Source organism: Bactrocera dorsalis, chromosome 6, assembly GCF_023373825.1.
Source record: "Bactrocera dorsalis isolate Fly_Bdor chromosome 6, ASM2337382v1, whole genome shotgun sequence".
Classification (NCBI taxonomy): domain Eukaryota; kingdom Metazoa; phylum Arthropoda; class Insecta; order Diptera; family Tephritidae; genus Bactrocera; species Bactrocera dorsalis.
The window spans coordinates 1,735,796-1,755,039 of record NC_064308.1 but is presented as its reverse complement, the minus strand read 5'-3'; the positions used below and the strand labels follow the sequence as shown (position 1 = coordinate 1,755,039).

The 19,244-nt window shown below is 40.3% G+C and overlaps 3 protein-coding genes across 4 annotated transcripts in view; all 3 read right to left on the bottom strand.

Moving 5' to 3' along the window:
- LOC125779099 (glutamate receptor ionotropic, kainate 2) overlaps nucleotides 1–19,244 on the bottom strand; it is a 2,985,835-nt gene that overhangs the window by 2,677,366 nt on the left and 289,225 nt on the right. The gene's annotated exons all lie outside the window — the stretch shown is intronic.
- On the bottom strand, nucleotides 10,075–11,281 carry LOC125779142 (uncharacterized). The gene has a single exon (XM_049459780.1). It carries the CDS (start codon nucleotides 11,107–11,109, stop codon nucleotides 10,075–10,077), a length of 1,035 nt encoding a protein of 344 aa, XP_049315737.1. The 5' UTR covers nucleotides 11,110–11,281.
- LOC125779118 (uncharacterized) lies at nucleotides 11,281–14,958 on the bottom strand. Its single transcript, XM_049459690.1, has 2 exons — nucleotides 14,048–14,958; nucleotides 11,281–13,980 (listed from the first exon to the last, which is right to left on the bottom strand). The coding sequence occupies exon 2, from the start codon at nucleotides 12,653–12,655 to the stop codon at nucleotides 11,282–11,284; it is 1,374 nt and encodes a 457-aa protein (XP_049315647.1). The 5' UTR covers nucleotides 12,656–13,980; nucleotides 14,048–14,958; the 3' UTR covers nucleotide 11,281.

Genomic DNA, 19,244 nt, shown 5'->3' with positions numbered 1-19,244 from the left:
ATACGAATACATTGAAATGATGGCCGCAATGTGTCCACATTGTAATCCGACTAACTTTCAAGGTGAAACGCTCGGAATGTGTTGTGCTAATGGCAAAGTATTCCACCCCAACCATTGTATTCAATAATTTTTTGAACATCTCAAATGAGTTAATATCGTTTTCACGATATGAGTTAAAGAAACCAATTTTATTTTTACGCCGAAATGCGTGCCTTTATTGATATTCTTAAGAACTAATTTTAATATAAGATCTTACAGCTGTTTATACTAGCGAAATGCGGCTGCTGTTATCTGCTTTAAACTTCTTTGTTGTAATTCGATATCCGTTATCTTGCTATCACTCGTTTGTTATACAAGTATGTAGAAGAGATGCGGAGGTGGTTATCGCAGTGGATTATTCTATTGCGAGATGTTTGTCGTTTATACTCGTATGTTGAGAATGCATTTCTAGATAATGCATGTTTGGTTGGTATTGTAATAATAGTCAATTTCTATTCTTCGACTGATAGTGCATGTCAATCATCGGTTTACATAGTTCGTTCGGGATGTATATTAAAAGATAAAATGTATGTGAGTGTGTGTGTGACCCGGAGCGAGGCTATGTCGTTAACTAACGTCGAAGCTTTTTTGAGTCATGTTCAACAATACAAGTCGACATTTCAAATGATATCTTTTGGTGCAACAGCAATTGTAATGCTCTCTCAACTTGTTCTTATTGGCAGTAAAAAACTACGATCTTAACTGCTACATCAAAAGGAGAAGTTTTTTAATTCCGCGTATCTCTATGATTTCAACTGATATGCCATTTCTATTCAAACGATTACAATTAAGTTTTAAAAATTAAAAAATATTTTTTCCCTTGAATAAATTAGTGTCCTAATGTGTTAACCTAAATTTTGTTTATTATTTCAATTTATATGTATTAAATTTGAGCACTTTTTCACTCTACTTACCGTTGATATTAGTAAGCGGAAAAAATATCATTGCGATCGAATAAAAAGAGACCCGTGAACGTCCGTGTGCGGTGTCGTATCGAAATCAAAAGGGGTTGTGCTCTGTCAGTCGGTCCCTTTTGTTAGTTTAGTATGATGTCCTCATATACATATGTATGTTGCATTCGTGAGTGGAATGTAAGAAGTGGTGTGTGGTGAAGATGTAATGTGTAATGAAGAGTCTTCGAAAGATACCGTAATTTTCCCGAATGGTCGCTGAAACGGAAACAATACGCCTACGTACTAAACCCTTAACTCCATTGTCTACGTTTGTTTATTTGCCCCACGGAACTACCGTTAAGCATTACATAGAGAGGCCAAGCTTAGACAACCGGCTCGTCAGTCACAATATTCATCCTTCTGATTTCTATGCGTTGCCACTCTTTCCTTCTTAGCTCTTGCAGAACTATAGCACACCACTCCCTCACACTATCTCAGCCTTGTTTCGATTCAGTCATGAATCGCACTGTATTATCAGGTGTCACTCGTTCCGTTGTCAATTTCTGTAGATCAGCTCTCTCTTTTTCATACTGTCGGCAGGAAAAGAAGATGTTCAGCACGTTTTCTCCGCTCCTGTCGCAGAAGGAACAATTCGTCCCATCGTCATGCTCATATTTATAGAGATAATCTCTAAAGCACCCGTACCCCGTCAAAAACTGTGTCAGGTATGAGTAGAAATATGTTTCTCGATATTTCCTATCTATGCATTCTTGCACGCCTCTAATTAGTCTGTGGGTCCACCTCTCCGTCGAAGCTGCATCCTATCGTTTTTGCCACTCATTGAGGTTTGTTTGCCTCTCACCCTTCTGTTCTTCAGCCGTTAGTCGCTTGCCCAATCTGGTAGACCAGTCATATACTCTTTCGAGTTTCACGTGATTCTAATGGCACTGAGTCGCATTGCAGGCTTCGCTTTCTTTTGCTGTAATGCTGGTCTCAATATAGGCGCTGCGTACATTAGAATTGATTCTCTCTCCTTGGCCAATAGTGTACGCCTTGGCTTGGTTCACCAATGTTGGCCATTATTCTTGCTAAGGGGTACGTTGCACGTGCTGCTTTCTCACATACCTTTTCTATGTGCCCCTTGTAGCTGGTATCATCCAATAATGTGTGAAAGGTGGCGATTTTTCGACCTCCGCCGGCGATTATGTTGGGCATGGGTGATTGTGGTCAAGAATATGAAGATTTTATTAACCATCGATCTGTTAACCAAAGGGTGGTGGTGACAAGGAGCAGCGGCTTGCCTAGATCGGCAGGATTGTCAGCACTGGCTACGCGTAGTCAAGTGGCTGATCCCACTTGGTCAAGTATTTGAGACGATCGATCAGAAATGTGCGTCCCAGTCGGTTCCATCTGGCCATAATTTTTTTATTTAGATTTTCGCTTGTATCATAATTGGCGAAAGCTTTCCTGCGGGGTCGAAAAGTTTTGCCACCGAGGATAAAATCTGTATGTTTGTTATGGCTGTTAATGCGGATATGGAGTCAGTCGTGTATGAAAACTGGTCCGATATCGCATTCCATGTGATGCCTAGAGTTTTTGTTGCACTTTCTTTTTCGAATATAAAGAAATTAATGTCCAACAAATTTTCGTTTGGTATATTTTTGAGTATATTTGGGTGATTTGCCGCAATCTTTTTTAATGGATTTTTTTGTGATAAAGATTCATATGCGTGTGGAAGAGTGTGACTTCCCGAAAGAATATCTTCTACAAACGAGGACGAAAAGGCAATTCTGACCTTTTGTTTTCTGCCAATGCGTGGAGTGTTCGAATGGCTAGATATTATGCATAGTTAACGCCAAAGGTAACTGTTTTTAATTTGAAATCACGTAGTGGACTGGTGGGGGACTTTCGGAACATAATGCGTTGAAAATCTTGGACGTCTTTATGTACGACTATTTGCCGACACATTTTTCCAAGCCAATTATCAGGAGCATTAAATCTGGTTGGAGTGTGGGTCCCGTAAATAGGATATCATTTAGGGAATTCCCCGAGCTAGTCGATTTTGGGGCATTAAAGACAACTCTTACTTTTGTTGTTTTTTGTCTGGCTTTGTAGTAGTATTTGCCGTTGACGATTTTTTCCCCTGGGTTTACTTCTTCCATGCGGTCTAAATACAGGTATTCTTCTAACACACCATCATATTCTGATTTGAGTTCACCTTTTTGAAGTAGGTTTTTTTCCATACTTAGAAACTGCTATATTGCAGCGGTGCGAGAATGACCTAAGGCGAGTATGTTAGCAAATTGTTGCTTAAGTGGTAGTCGTACGACGTACCGACCATTTTCTGATCTAGTAGTTGTGGCTTTGTAAAAGTCCTCACAATACTGATATTCAAGGGTTGTGACTGATATGAGAGGAAGTTCTTCTAATTCCCGAAATTTGTTCAATTGTGAATTGAGGTACTCGTTTGAGATTTCCTCAACTTGAGTAGTGCTAGTTGTGACTGGTTGCTCAACTAATCCACTTAGGACCCATCCGAAAATAGTATTTTGCGCCAGAAGTGTATTTGTAATTTTCAAAATACCTTCAACTATTATCTGTGGTATGAGATCGCTGCCTAATAGAAGATCTATTTGAGCGGATGTGTAGCAGTTTGGGTCTAGGTGTGAAACCTTTTGCCAATGCTTGCTATTTATATGATAGCTGGGCAGCATATTTGTTAATTGTGATAAGACAATTGCTTCTGTTTGTATGCGCTTATTCGTAACAGGGCAGATTTTATTTGACTCTTCCGCCCATTCCCGTGATTTGAAAATTGGCTAGTTTTGTTGGCAACTGTAGTCTGTTTTATTCCCTAGACGCTATAAATGATCGTTGTGATCCTTGATTTATTAAGGCCCTGAGTGTAAACAGTTATCCTAGGTTCGATGGAGACGACTACTGTGGGTAGTAGTACCCTACCGTAATTTTCGCTATGTAGCGTTTGGGTTTTTAATGCCTCTGTGCAGCATGGTGCTTCTTGGTAGTTTTCTGAATTTGTTGTTGCAAATAAACCTGATGCACTTTAAGCGTTTGCGCTGTTTGGGGGTGGGATGGAATAATTTGTTATACAAGGTGCGTTCCAAAGTAAACAGGACTTTAATAAAAAAAACAGAGCAAATAGTTTTTTCGACAAAATCAATTTATTTTATTCAAAAAGTCTCCTTCTGTTTCAATACAGCTTTTTGCACGGTCCAAAAGCATGTCGAAGGAGTGTTTCAGCTCGTTGGGTGGTATGGCCGCCAGTATGTCGGTGCAAACCTTTTGAATGGCCTCTTCGTCTGCATTACGCCTCCTTCCTTTCATGGGCAAATGCATTTCTCCGAAATATAAGAAGTCGTACGCTGCCAGATCAGGTGAATACGGGGAGTGGTTAATGGTTAAAATGTATTTTTTTGTGAAATAATCGGTCACAAGCGTCGAATGGAATGTTGGATTCTGAGAAATGTTTGGTCGTCAATCGATTTGTGCGGAACAAACCGTGCACACACCTTTTGTAAGCCCAAATGTTCGGTCAAAATGCGATAAATCGATGTTTTGGAGATGTTCAATTCCATTTTCGTGAATTTCAATGATGATTTCGGCTGATTTTTAATGAACGCACGCACATGTTGATCGTCATATGTCCTCACGACCACTTTGAAAGCGTTGAAACCACTTGTGTACTCTGCTATGGGATAGGTAATCATCACCATAAATTTGTTTCATCAATTGAATTGATTCGGTAAAAGTTTTTCTCTTTGTTCGAAGCTCATTTTCGCACCGATAACACAAAAATACTGACACTTGAAACGCAATAACTTCACTTCCAATCAATGAAATGTCATGAAATTCTCACTGGACAATCGATACAAATAGCAGATTCTAACGCATCAGTGAGCATATAGATTCAAAAATTTCGGTTTATTTTGAAACGTTCCTTGTATGTAAAATTGAATGATGGCAGTATACAAAATTAAATTTGCTTTTGCAATATTAAAACATATGAGCATGTGACAAATAGTTGGTACATAGTTTTTTCCTTCTTACGAAATTGTTTTGATCGCTAATTCCAATTTTTTTGAATTTCTCGCAAGATTTGAGCTTGTGATCTTCACTACAAAGTTCGCATGACGTTTGTTTGTATTGTTCGGATGTGAACGATGGATTCTTAAAAAAGCTTCTATTTAATTTGTTACTACTGGCTTGGAGTCTGTTGAAGCTTCTATTGAGGTCGTTTTTTCATTCTGGCTAGTTTTTTTATCTACCCTTTCTGCACTTTCATATTGAGTAGTTAAGAAATTCTTTCATTTGCTGCCACGTTGAGCACTTTCTTCGCGATGAGAGCGATTGGTCCCACAAAAGTAACAAGTTTTTTGGTAATGTAGCTGTGCATATATTTGCCAGCATGGGGTCCTAATTGTCTGTGGAAATATTCTGTGTCTATAGAACCGACAAACAATTTGAAACATTGTAGTGAAATTTTATGTATTCTTCACTTGTTTCTTTCTAAATTTTTGTAAATTCATTAATATCGTCACTTGTTTGTCGACCAGTATTCTTTCATTTTTTAGAGCTTCCCAAGCAAAATTGAAAATTTCGTCATTAAAAGCGAACTGTTTGACTATTACGCCTGCTTGACCTTTGGTTTTGAATCTGAGGTGTTACAATTTCTGCGCTTGTGATAATTTAGGATGCTTTATGTACACGGCTGTAAACATGTCCCGGAAGGACGGCCACCGAAGCCGAAAACCGAAAACTCTTGAGGGTCAATAAGAGTTCTTCAAACAATATACGTGAATTACTCGTATTCAGTATTTCATTTAATTTAGGTTTAATTTGTTTTTAATTATTTATTAATAACCGCAGAAATTTATTTCCTATATGAATTTTTTTTATATAATATATATTTTGTGTCCGTAATTCTTATAGGTTATACCTATAAGCGGATCTTTTGTAATTATCTTATGTGATAATGAGAGCTCGTTTAGAGATCACTGCAATATATTATGCTTTTATATGCAATACTGCTTGTTTTTGTCGCTCAAAGAACAAGCGATATTGCGGGATGTATGCCAAAGTGGACTATGAAGCGATATATATGTATCGTAAGTGTGGTGAATTCTATATAAACCCGCGTAATTTTTGTTGCTTTTTGGCATTATTTGCAATTGATTCTTGATATTCCGTTGCCTAATTTAATTACGGCTCCGCTGGGAAAGATTAGATCTTTTAGGAAGCGGCATTGTTATTAATGCACTTGCACAAAACCACATAAAACCACCAAATATAATAACAATGCTTAAACTTTCGAGACATAGACAAAAAATAAATTTCTGAACGCACACATAAATATTTGTTACAGCATTTGACAGGATTGGACAACAAAAGTTTGACATTGTAATAAACAAATCAGCATTTATTGAAATGATTAAGTATTCATTAAACATATCGAGTTTTCATTGTTTTTAATATGTATTCTGCTATTCGGGGCGGGGACAAATCCAACGAATCAATAACCACGAAAATTGGTTCAGCAGATCTCGAGTTATAAGTGTTCGAACAAACCCGTCTTTGTTTTATATAGATGTATGTATATTTGTATTACATTTATTTTCTTTTTTTTTATTATTTTTTGCTTTAGTTATAGTTCTGCCTTAGCTTGCGTTGTTTTTTTAAGCAATACTGCTTACTGCTTTAGGCTGAACCCACACCGGGTTAGTCAAAACAGTTTTTCTTGTCTCATGCGACAACTGCCAATAGCTTCATATGTGACAACCCACACCGAACAAGACGAAAAGAAAACGCATGTTCGAGCTTTGACTTGTTTGAAGAGCTGTTGTCGAACTTCTTATGTATTTTCATACAGCCAACGCACCGTCTTTGTTGCCGATGAACGCATGCTGAGTTACGGCGGAACCCACACCGAATGAAACAGACAAGACAAGTTAGAAAAACACGTTTCGTATCTTATAGCTGCCGTTGTTTTTCATAGGCAAAATGTTATAACTAATCTATTTACAGGAGTTATGCTTTTTCGGTAGTTTGCTTAAAAATATTGCTTAATTTGCTTAAAAATTAAATGTTTTATTAAAGACCGCAAATATTCTAATGTTGACACCTGCCTCCTTGTAAAATTTCGACATTTTCTCGAATGTATTCTCAGTTTAGAAATCAAATGTGTAATAATATTTTCTGAATCGCGCTTCTGGCCGTACGGATGTACCCACGATTCTCTTCATTTTTTTCATTTTGTTCAAAAAACTCAATTATTGAAAATATTCGTTTCCTTCTTTTTTAATACGCTTTTATTAGCTTCACTTGTATGTATGTATGTATGTATGTATGTATGCATGTTTGTAACTTTTTTAAGTGGTACTGAAACGTAGAATATCTGAGCGACACTGTAGGAAGGCGTATGTATGTATGTATGTATGTATGTTTGTAACTTTTTTAAGTGGTACTGAAACGTAGAATATTTGAGAGACACTGTAGGAAGGCAACAGTAAGTTTAAGCAGCTCACCAAAAATATGGAACATCTATATAAAACTAGTTTTGGCGACATTTGAGTAGCATATGTATATACTGAAATATACATATGTATATCCTTAATGAAAGTATACTTTATATAGATATATATACTTACATATCGTTAGCTAAAATGCAAACGGCCCTAGGTTAGGTTAGGTTAGGTTAGATGGCTGATCAAGAGATCGCACATGGACCAATAGAAGTAGTCCTTTGTGAAGCCATAGAAAAACGAACTCCCATGTTCGGACTTAGAAGTCGGCAAACCGTTTAGTCTCCAATACAAATTTGCAGAGGCGCTTAATTTCTATACCCGCCAGGTCGGCGGGTAGTCTGAAGCTATGTGCCCCCAAGTATCTAAGTCTTGACCTCCCAAAAGCAGGGCAGTCAAGAAGGAAGTGCTGGCTAGTTTCTACTGCATCTTCTTCCAAACAGCTTCTGCATGCGGCGTCCGGTAAGATTCCCAGTCTTACAGCATGAATGCCAATAGGGCAGTGGCCCTTCAGGAGCCCCATTATTAGTGAGAGTCTAGCCTTACTAAGGGCAAAGAGATCACCAGATCTTCTGCGATCTATCTTGGGCCAAAAGGCCTTTGCGACCGCACAGGTACCAATGCTGGACCATCGCTGACCGAACAGCCGCGAGGCCCAGCCATCCAGTAGTAGAGAACAGGAGGATGCAGGAGCACCTACCCGTTCCCATTCTACCGATAGTGATTCTAGGGTGCCTTTCCTAGCCAGCTCATCAGCCTTGCAGTTACCCACGATACCGCTGTGGCCCGGCACCCACACAAGTCTAATGATAAAAGCTCTCGCCGCCAGAGACAGTGACGCCAGACACTCTTCGACCAACCTAGAACGCACTGTGAATGCATTCAAGGCTAGTATTGCCGCTCAGCTATCAGAGTGAATGGTCACTTCCCTGAACGTAGACACTCTTTTGAGCAGCATATCTACTGCTACCTTGATGGCTGCAACCTCAGCCTGGAAAACGCTACAATAGTCGGGAAGTCTGAAGCTGGATTTGATGGAGAGCTCCCGACAGTAGACCCCTCCACCAACCTTCCCCCCAAGCTTCGACCCATCCGTAAAGAAGCTTACTGCCCCTCTCCTCCAGCGACTTCTTCCCTACCAAACCTCCCTCGTCGGTATATGTGCAGAGAAGGAGCCACCGGAGTTCGATATGGCGACTCCTTGATCCAAATGATCCGGTATGCAGTCAAAGCTTGTGAGGATGTCCGAGTGCTCAGATGCGCGCCCCTTTAGGAACCCGGACCCCCGGAGCCTGATAGCCACTTTTGCGGCCATACACCTTCCGGCAATATCTACCGGCGTTATGTTCAGAATAGCATTAAGTGCGATGGTTGGGGTGGACCTTAATGCACCACAGATGCTGATGAGCGCAGCTCGTTGAACACTCTCAAGTTTCTTAGCAAGTGTGGTCTTCTGCAAAGCCCTCCACCACATGAAGACTCCATAGAATAATATGGGCTTAACTATGGTGTCATAGAGCCAGAGTACCACCTTCGGTGAGAGACCCCACCTCTTGCCAATAGCTCCTCTACAGCAATATAAGGCAATCGATGCCTTTTTGGCTCTCTCCTCGATATTCGGCTTCCATGAAAGCTTCTTATCTAGGATGAGCCCTAAGTACTTCACTGTATCCGCCGGTTGCAAGCGGATACCTCCCAATAGCGGTAACGGCGCCTCTGGGATCTTGTACCTTCTACTAAATAAAACCATTTCTGTTTTATTAGGATTGATGGCAAGTCCACTTTCGACCGCCCATTTTGTTACAACGCTGAGATATCCCTGCGTCAATTCATACACGGTGCTTAGAAACTTTCCTTTCACCATAAGTGCTACATCGTCTGCATAGGCAATCACCTTACAGCCAAGATCCTCTAGCTTTTTGAGAAGGTCGTTAACGACTAGGATCCATAGAAGAGGAGAAAGAACCCCTCCTTGAGGGGTTCCCCTGCTAACACTCGCCGCGCGCTTGCGCTGCCCCATTCTGATTCGACCACTCTGTCGCACAGGAGACTGAAAATGAGGTGCTTGAGGTTCGATTCAACCCCAAGACCGTCTAGTGCAGCAACGACTGCCTCTGGCAGGACATTGTTGAAAGCTCCCTCAATATCAAGGAAGGTCCCAACCGCGAAGTCCTTACCCTTAATTGCTTCCCCAAGCCACGACACGATAGTGTGTAAGGCAGTGTCTACTGACCTTCCTTTACGATACGCATGTTGCGCTCCTGATAGATAGTCCCTCGGAATACGTCTCCTTAGATACCAGTCCATCAGCCTCTCCAAACGAGGAGAGACTGATGGGCCTGAAATCCTCCGCCGTGACGTGGGAGCCCCTGCCAGCCTTCGGGATGAACGTAACCCTGACTCGTCTCCAGGCCCCCGGGATGTAACCTAATCTGATGCAGTTCGCATAGATCGGTGCCAACCAGCCGCATGATACCTTAGCAGTACCTTAGTATGATGCCGTCCGGTCCCGGGGACTTGAATGGTTTGAACGAATTTATCGCCCAAGTCAAGTGACGCTCATCCAGAAGGTCGACAAAGGCCGTGCGATCAGCATTCAACACTCAGAGAGGCACCTCCGTAGAGGACGTGTTACTAGGGAAGTGAGCATTAAGGAGCATCTGTAGTGTCTCTTCACTGCTCAGCGCCCATTTCCCATCTACATCCTTAAGGTACCCCAGGGACACAGGGTTTTTCGCGAGAATTCGCCTGAATCTAGAGGACTCGTGAAAGCCCTCCACTTTTTCGCAGAAGCTCTTCCACGAGATCCTCTTAGCCCTTCTTAGCTCGGACTTGTATATCGAAAGTCCTGTTTTATACAGGACCCAATCATCGGGTAGCCCACTCCTACCGGCCTTGTTGAATAAGCGTCTACAGGACGCCCTGATTTCCGAGAGCTCCAAAGTCCACCATTGAGGTTTACCTCTACCCTTCGGTGTTTTCAATGGACAGGAGCTCTCCAGTGCAGTGATGCACGCCGAGCTGAAAGCCTCGACCCACCCATCCACCACATCGGCGGTGGCCAGCGTGTCCACCCCCGGTGCGCGTGGAAGAGTTTGCCGAAGCTTTCTGCGGTAACCTTCCCAGTCCGTGTTTCGAGGATTTCTGAAAGATTTCCTAGGAGGACCTTCTCCGTCAATACTAAATCCGATATATCTATGATCCGAAAAGGAGTGGTCATCGATAACCCTCCAGTTCGAGATCAGCGGGGCAATCCTGTGTGAGGCTAGGGTGAGATCGAGAACCTCCTCCCTGCCTGCGGTCACAAAAGTAGGAGAATTTCCCCTGTTGCAGATGCAAAGATATTCGCTAATAATAAAATCAAAAAGCGACTCACCTCTAGTGTTGGTATCCGAGCTCCCCCAGATCGAATGTCGCGAGTTGGCGTCCGAGCCGATGATGACATCAGCACCATTCCTGGACGCTTCCTCCAAGGTCCTCCTTAGTAATGCGGGAGGTGGCCCCACCTCATCGTCGTGAGGCATATACGCAGCGACAAGCCAGATATTCCCGGTGTCGCACTCCAGCTTTGCTGTAACTACGTCAGCGTTGCTGAAATTAGGTAAAAGAAATACCGTTAGTTCGTTTCTGACCAGCATACAGGCTCTATTTCTACCTGCATCCTTGGCCGCCAGCAGCTTGTGTCTCTTCGTCCTTAGTCCAGATATTCCGTTGCTAGTTAGCCACGGTTCCTGGATCAGGACCACATCGGCTTCGTCTTGCTCCAGACGAAGCAGTAGATTGGCGGAAGCCGCCTTTGCATGATGGAGGTTAATCTGGAGGAATCTCATCCTTCAGACTATCCTCTAGAAGCGCCAGTTCAGCGCTTAGGTCATGATCGACCCTCACCTCCTCAAACAATTGTTCGAGGCTGAAAACGGAGTCGCCGATCGACGATCCGCCTCCAGTACTCGTCACGTCCGAGAGGCTTGGGTCGCTTTCCGTGGTCGCTTGACCATCGCTAACGCCTTCTCCCTTCTCCCCCGCATCTGCAGCTTGAGCGCCATCAGCCCTGGCATCCGTTGGGAGTACCTTCAGTACCATCATTTCGAACCCATAGTTGATGGCTCCCTTGGTTCTGCTGAGAGGACCGATGGGCTCCGCATTAAGCATTATCAGCGCTTGCCGATATGGTTCATTGGTTCTCTCCAGCCTTAAAACCCTCCAGTCGTGCGCAGGGAGTGTGGGGTTGCAGTACCTGAGGATTTCCTCTATCTCCTTCGCAGTGGACGGTTCGGCCGGCAACCAGACGCGAGCCCTAGGGCGAAGAGGAAGATCCTCTTTGTCCACGGCCTCCAGTCTGGCTCCCTTCCAAACCTCCCCCACCAGAGAGACTGCCTTCTTGTATAAGATGGCCGATCTTTCATCGACGCACCTAGTCAGCTTGTGCAGCCCATGATGCCAGCCGGCACTAACGCATTTTGGGGGTGGCCCAGGGTTTTCCTCGACCACCCTAAGGAAGACCGAAGAGATAGCCGCCGCTACTCTCTTCCACTCTTCATGGGAGATAGCCCCGTCCTCCCTGCTGCGGTTGAGAACGCCAAGTATCCTAGCATCAGCACCTTTAGCAATCTCGCTGAAGGTTGGCGCCGCCCCCGTTCTCGGTTTTTTGCCAAGAGAGGTTTCTCCCTCGTGCGACCTTTGCCCCTTAACCGCTGTTTCGTGTCTATTCGCTTCGAGTCGTGACCCATCGGTCTCGCTCTCGCTTAACACCTTCTTGGCCCACTCCAGCGTGTTAGCATGCTGCTCAGATACCTGACCAGCATGCTCACCACCGTAGCGTTTCACTATTTTTGCCGCTAATCGACGGTCCGACTTCAGCTTCCTAGCTAAAGCCCCTTTGCTAAAGCCCCCTGTGGACCCCTTCATAACTCTAGCAGAAGTTCCTCTGCTAGTGCTGGCGATTCCGTCGTGTATGAGGGCTCCACCCTTCCCTACCTGTTTTGGCGGGTTTGCGCCGGCTTCCCTCATCCTACCGCCTGATGCGGAGACTCCTACCAGGGTCTTAGTCCTGCTACTACGTGGCGACGATTTCGTCGTCCCGGGAGCAGCAGCCCCCCCTGGGACAGATCCGGGTGTCGATTTCGACTCCCCTTCACCTCCCTTTGTCACCTTCTCGTCCACGTTTTTTGGTGTTGTGTCCATGCTGTAAGGGTCCCCACTCAGAGCCGCTATCCGACCCCCGGAGAGGTAGTCGCCTTTTATGGTCCCAAGGTTGTCTCAGTGATGAGGCCAAGGCGAGGGTTGACGTACGCCCTTATGAGGCAATACGTTCAGAGCCGACCAGCGTAAAGAAGGAGTCGTCTCAACTTTCACCTACCACGCCAACTTAATGACGACGGGGGGGGAACGTACTCTGAGGCCTGCCAAGGTTTTAACGGGACGGAGACAGTTCCGACATTAGCCCGACAGCCATTTCTGATGGGTGTCACCCCATCATACTCAGGTGCCAGAATGCCGTCACCACCAGCCCAGGGTTCTAACAGATCCAGATAAGTTTCCTATTCTAAAAACCAGTTCGATGCCAGAAAAGTCGTCAAGGGAGTTGTAAGGCCGTGAAGGCCGCAGGCCATTTGGCGTTACCCAGGATGCACCAGCGTGGAGGCGACCTGCACTACATCCCTAACTAACAAAAAAATCAAAATGGGTTTTTTGATTGATTATAATATATTTATTCAAACTACATGTTCATACAAAATTACATAGTCATACGATTAAAAATAGTTGTTTTATTAACGAAATACAAAAGGCCCTTACTACAAAGTGTTTGTTTTGATAAATGCAAAGAGCCCTAACTACACACAACAACAAACACCACACAATACACACACGGCCTTGTCCCGTTACACCGTTTTGCTTTGTAGTAGACAGCACAGTAAACACAATTAAAGTTTTTAGTAAACAGTACACGTGTTTTTTCAGCGATCTCAGTGTTTAACTAAATAAAATTACATATCATTAATATGAATTCGGATAGTGAAAATATGTCGGAAAATAATTTAGCAAGTGGTGCAACCAGAAATGCGAGTAATACTACAAAAAATGTGAGAGTTAATAACCAGCAAAAACGTATGGCAGGACAGAAATATCAATGTTTATCTAAAGGAAATATAAGCTATAGAAAGCCCAGAGAAATGAAAGATGCGTGTAAGTCGAAGTTCTGTGAGAAAAGTTCCATTCGATTTTGCTCCCATTTTACAGAAGATACTCGTAAAGAAATTTTTGACTCGTTCTGCATAATGTCGTGGGATGAAAAAAAATTATATGTAACAAACCTCATTGAATGTTCCAAAACACAACGTGTAACTGTTGAAAATTCCAAACGCTCCAACACTAAATATTATTTTCTAAAGCACAATACAAATCGAATGCAAGTTTGTCGGCAAATGTTTCTATCAACTTTGGGCTTATCAGAAAAAATGGTACGTTGTTGGACCCAATCCAGTGGCTTACATTGCACCCAAAAGAGTCTAAAAACGCAAAATTCTGATCAAAATAAAGAAAGATTACACTATAAGAAAAGATGCAGCTACTTACAAAACTGGTTAGAAGATTTACCAAAGTTGGAGTCGCACTATCATCGCAAATATACAACAAAAATATATTTTGAAGCAGATTTCAAAACATACAGACAGATTTATGAACTTTATTCTCAATCATGCGAAGAACATAAAAACAATGATATTGCTCGAGTATCATTTCCAATTTTTATGAATGTTTTTAAATCAAGCAATTACTCGTTATTTAAACCACGAAATTACCAGTGTGACTTATGTTTATTTTTTAAATCAAACAACTTGTCACAGGATATATTTGACATTCACCGAAATGAAATTGAAAAGATGCGAAATGAAAAGCAAAATGATGTCGAAAATGCCAAATTAGGTGCATTTCTACTATTTTGCATAGATATGGAGGCAGTTAAACTTATACCCCAGTCCAACGCCAGCTCCTCTTATTATAAAATGAAACTACAAGTTCACAACTTCACTATACACAATGTTATAAGTCAGTTTGAAACATCCTCACATTCACCACATAGTTATCTACTCTGATGGTTGTTCTTACCAAAACAGAAATGTTGTCCTTTCTAATGCGTTGCTCTCTTTATGTGTGGAAAAAGACATTACCATAGAACACAAATACTTAGTAGTAGGTCACACGCAAATGGAATGCGATTCCACTCATTCTCTTATTGAGAGACGAATCAAAAATAAACAAATACATTTGCCATTTCAACTAGTAGAATCAATAAGAGCAGCCCGGAAAAATTCTATGCCTCTACAAGTTCACCACTTAAACTACAAATATTATTTATTTTAAAACTGATATAAATGACGATTATGCCCAGCTATCTCAAAGAACTTCAAAACAATTCACAGTTGTCGAACCTTCCCAATTGCATCTGAGCAGACTGGCAATTTCTAATAAGAAATGGCAGCATCTGCAGGAGCTGAAAAAAGTACTACCAGCAGACTGTCATTATTTTTATGACAATATACCCTATGAAAATTAATTATTATACGAGAGTTGTTAATACACAAGCTGATAAAGTATAATTTACCGTTACCTCTGAACTGTACTACATATTTATTTAATCTTCTTGAATTAATTTTATTTTCATATACTTATTAATTTAACATTCAAAAAAATTTGGTAACCATGCTTAGATAAATTTTTCTTTATTTTGTTTTCAATATAATTTTTAGCATCTACCCATTGTTATTACAGCGATATATTACTTCATTGAAAATGTATTGACAAGTTACTGACAAATAACTAAAAAAATTGAATTGTAGTTAGGGCTTTTTGTTTCAGAAAATCAGACGTCAAAAGTACGTAAGTAACATAACTTTTAAAATATTTAAAAAAAAAACATTATTTTCTTTCAAATATAAATTTGTAGTTGTTTTACAAGTTACATTGAAAAAAATTGCTCTAAACACATTAATATATATAGTTTTATACAGTTTTTTGTTTCTCCTGTAAAGTAATGAAAATGTTAGATAGGGCCGTTTGCATTTTAGCTAACGATGTGTACATATATAAGTATAACCGCGCACCAGAAGAAATAATATCAAATTAATAATGCAAAACATGTGACTTTTAGGTAATAAAAAAATTAATACTTAAAATAAAATTTTTGTAGTAAAAAAAAATTCAGATACTAGTTTTCAAAATGCCTCCGAGAAGCAACTGTAGTAGAAAACTTCTTTTTTTAACTTTGGCTGTCACGTCGATGTGAGCTTTTTAAAAATTGTCACCGAATCTAATGGCGGAGAATACGATTTAAGTTATATTCGTTTATATTTCACAATATTGGCAAATCTCATAAAAGAAAAACTATAAAATTAAAAATAAATATAGTTTAAAAAAACTAAAAAACACGCTTTTAAAGCATATCAAACTAAAAAGTGAAAAATAATTCTTTGTATAAACTAACAATAATAATGAAGGAAAAATTCCTGCATTATTGTGAGAAAAGCGTGGGGTGCTTTGTGACATATTTTTCATATATCGAGCATTCCACGCTATTTTCACAATAATGCAGGAACTTTTCCTTCATTATTATTGTTAGTTTATACAAAGAATTATTTTTCACTTTTTAGTTTGATATGCTTTAAAAGCGTGTTTTTTAGTTTTTTTAAACTATATTTATTTCGTTTTATTTTAATGCACACCAATCGAGACAAAAAGACAAAATGTGGCATTGTGCTTCGCTTGGTGTGGGTTAGACCACAAGACGTTTTTGTGTCTTATTAGTCAAAGACGTTTTTGACTAATACGGTGTGGGTTCAGCCTTGAGAAGCAGAAGGGGTATTGCGGGAGAATAGTGCAAGATACTTGAAATTATACTTTTGGATTGTATTTGTGTTATGTGTGTATTTGTACTCAAATGTATAACAGTAAGAAAAGGCAGCAATAATATTATAGTAATGTTATATGTATGTTTTAAACTTTTTTTGTATATGGTTTTGTTTTCGTTTGCTCCGTTGAAGGGCTGAAGAAACATATATACCGATAGGTTCGTTTTTGTTTTTGTTAATTTACTGGTACCCGTTTTTTAAGCCTGTTTAAACGGGGTTTTCTTGTTTTGCAAGTACAAACATACACACATATATATAATAAAAATAAAAACGATACACTTATGTGCTGAACACAATAACCGCTACAGACTGCAAACGACATCTGTCAAATATTAAAATGCACAGGCCGAAAGTTGTCGCTCTCGCTAACTTCAATATATTCTTATATTTGCCAACGACAATAGGTCGACAGTAGAGTTGACAGTAGAGGTAGAGTGGTGATGCCACTAATGTGTAAAATGTAAAATTATTCAAAGCTCTAACAAACCTGACGTTTACAAATAAAAGCATAAAATAGCTGTATTATATCATTTGTAATAACAATTGATAATTTAAAACAATTAAAATTTCCTATTTACTGGTTTTTTACATAAAAATTTCACTTTGAACAAAATATTAAAATCTCATTGAAGTGCAAGGTATTGGTATGGCCACAACGAAATTGTGTACATGCACAACCGACGACCAAAAAATTACCTCCAACTTTAAAGAATAAAAATAGTCCATTAAAAAAATAGTTGAAATGTCGAACACTGCGGACATGTCAGAAAGGAGAGCCGAAGACTATACGAAGCGAGTCCAGGAGTTCAAAAAGGAACTAGCAACTGATAAAATGATAAACCTTATAGATCAGCTAATTGAAAAAAGATCGGAAAGAATTCGATCTACAATTACAGAGCAAAAATAAATATAAATACTAGAGACGTAACTGACATCGAATTTTACGAAAACCGTCTCAAGAATTTATGAAGGAACATGGAAAGAAATATCCACGAATTGCAACTCTATTACAACAATTCATATTTCAATGTTGAGATAGAAGATCTGTCTTGTTATGTCATTCACATTTTTAAAAGATTAAAAAACAAAAAAGCAATTTAAAAAATAGCAAAGATGAGCTACGGGTAGAAGATTTACGTTTCGAAGAGCATTTCGATGATGACATATTGGAAGATATACGTTTCGAAAAGTAATGCGTTGATGACATATCGAAAGAAAGCAAGCTGCGAGTAGAAGATATTGCATTTGAGAAGCCACGTGTAGAAGATATACGCTTCGAGAAGTGTTGGGTTGATGACATATCGAAGGAACGCAAGCTGCGCGTAGAAGATATAACCTTCGAGAAAGATGAGATGAAATATCTTACAGAAAAAGATATTGGCACAACGGATGAGCACGACCCAATGGTAGCTGACAACGAGTCGACAAGTAAATGCGATCAAAAACCACGGATCCTGGCAGAAAAGAATAAATCAGACGAACAAAAGGAATCTTGGAGAGCTAAAATTTTGGATAATGAATTAAAACAAGTAAGAGAGTCCTCACTTCGGAGGAAGTAGAGAGGCTGGTTATATTGTTACAATGCAACAATGGATCTTGATCCGCCTGATGAAGAACCATATGAAAACATAACAATTGAAGACGCTGACAATGGAGGTATGACAGCGGAAGATGCAGTACTGATGTACTTGAAAAGCCAAGAAGAAGGAACGGGTGGGATGTCTACCAGACAAACACATACAACAATTAACGAATGACGAAAGCAGTGAAGAAGAGAGGCTTAAAGTGCAAAAAAAGAAACATCACATCAAAGGTACGTATATCGTCGTCCGTTGTGAAAGATGAAAAGTCGGCAGGATACCTTTATAGCGAATTTGAAGAAATAGTTATGAGCAAACTATCATTAATTCAATATACTGTGAGCGTCAAAAATAAGTAAACAGCTGTTCTATCAATATTAAAGTGTTTATAACAACGCAGTCTTTAATGCAACAATAAAAAGTTGTATTACAGAATTCAAGGCTTAAATAAGATAAGAAAAATCTTAGATGCTGTTTACAATGCTTACGACACGACACGACAGAACGACAGTGAACTGAAAATGGCGTTGTGCATCCTACTACATGAACAAGACAACACAGCTCTCCATTTTGTATGTACACAATTTCGTTGTGGCTATACTAATACCTTGCACTTCAATGAAATTTTAAAATTTTGTTCAAAGTGAAATTTCTTACGCAAAAAATAAGTAAATAGGTAAATTTATATGTTTTAAATTATCAATTGTTATTACAAATGGTAAAATAGAGCTATTTTATGCTTTTATTTGCAAAATAACGTCAAGTTTGTAAGAGCTGTGAATAATTTTACATTTTACATATTAGTGGCATCACCACTCTTCCTCATCTCTCTATCTTCCATTCTACTGTCAACTCTACTGTCGTCCTACTGTCGTTGGCAAATATAGGAGAATATTGAAGTTAGCGAGAACGACAACTGTCGTTGTAGTCCTGTCGTCGTCAAAATAACGGTGTCCATAAGAACGTGTGTATTTTAATATTTGACAGATGTCGTCTGTCGTCGTATTGTATTGAGCACTTTACTATTGATACTTCTTCTTCTTTACTGGCGTAGACACCGCTTACGCGATTATAGCCGAGTCAACAACAGCGCGCCAGTCGTTTCTTCTCTTCGCTACGTGGCGCCAATTGTATACTCCAAGCGAGGCCAGATCCTTCTCCACTTGGTCCTTCCACCGGAGTGGAGGTCTTCCTCTTCGTCTGCTTCCCGCGGCGGGTACTGCGTCGAATACTTTCAGAGCTGGAGTGTTTTCATCCATCCGGACAACATGACCTAGCCAGCGTAGC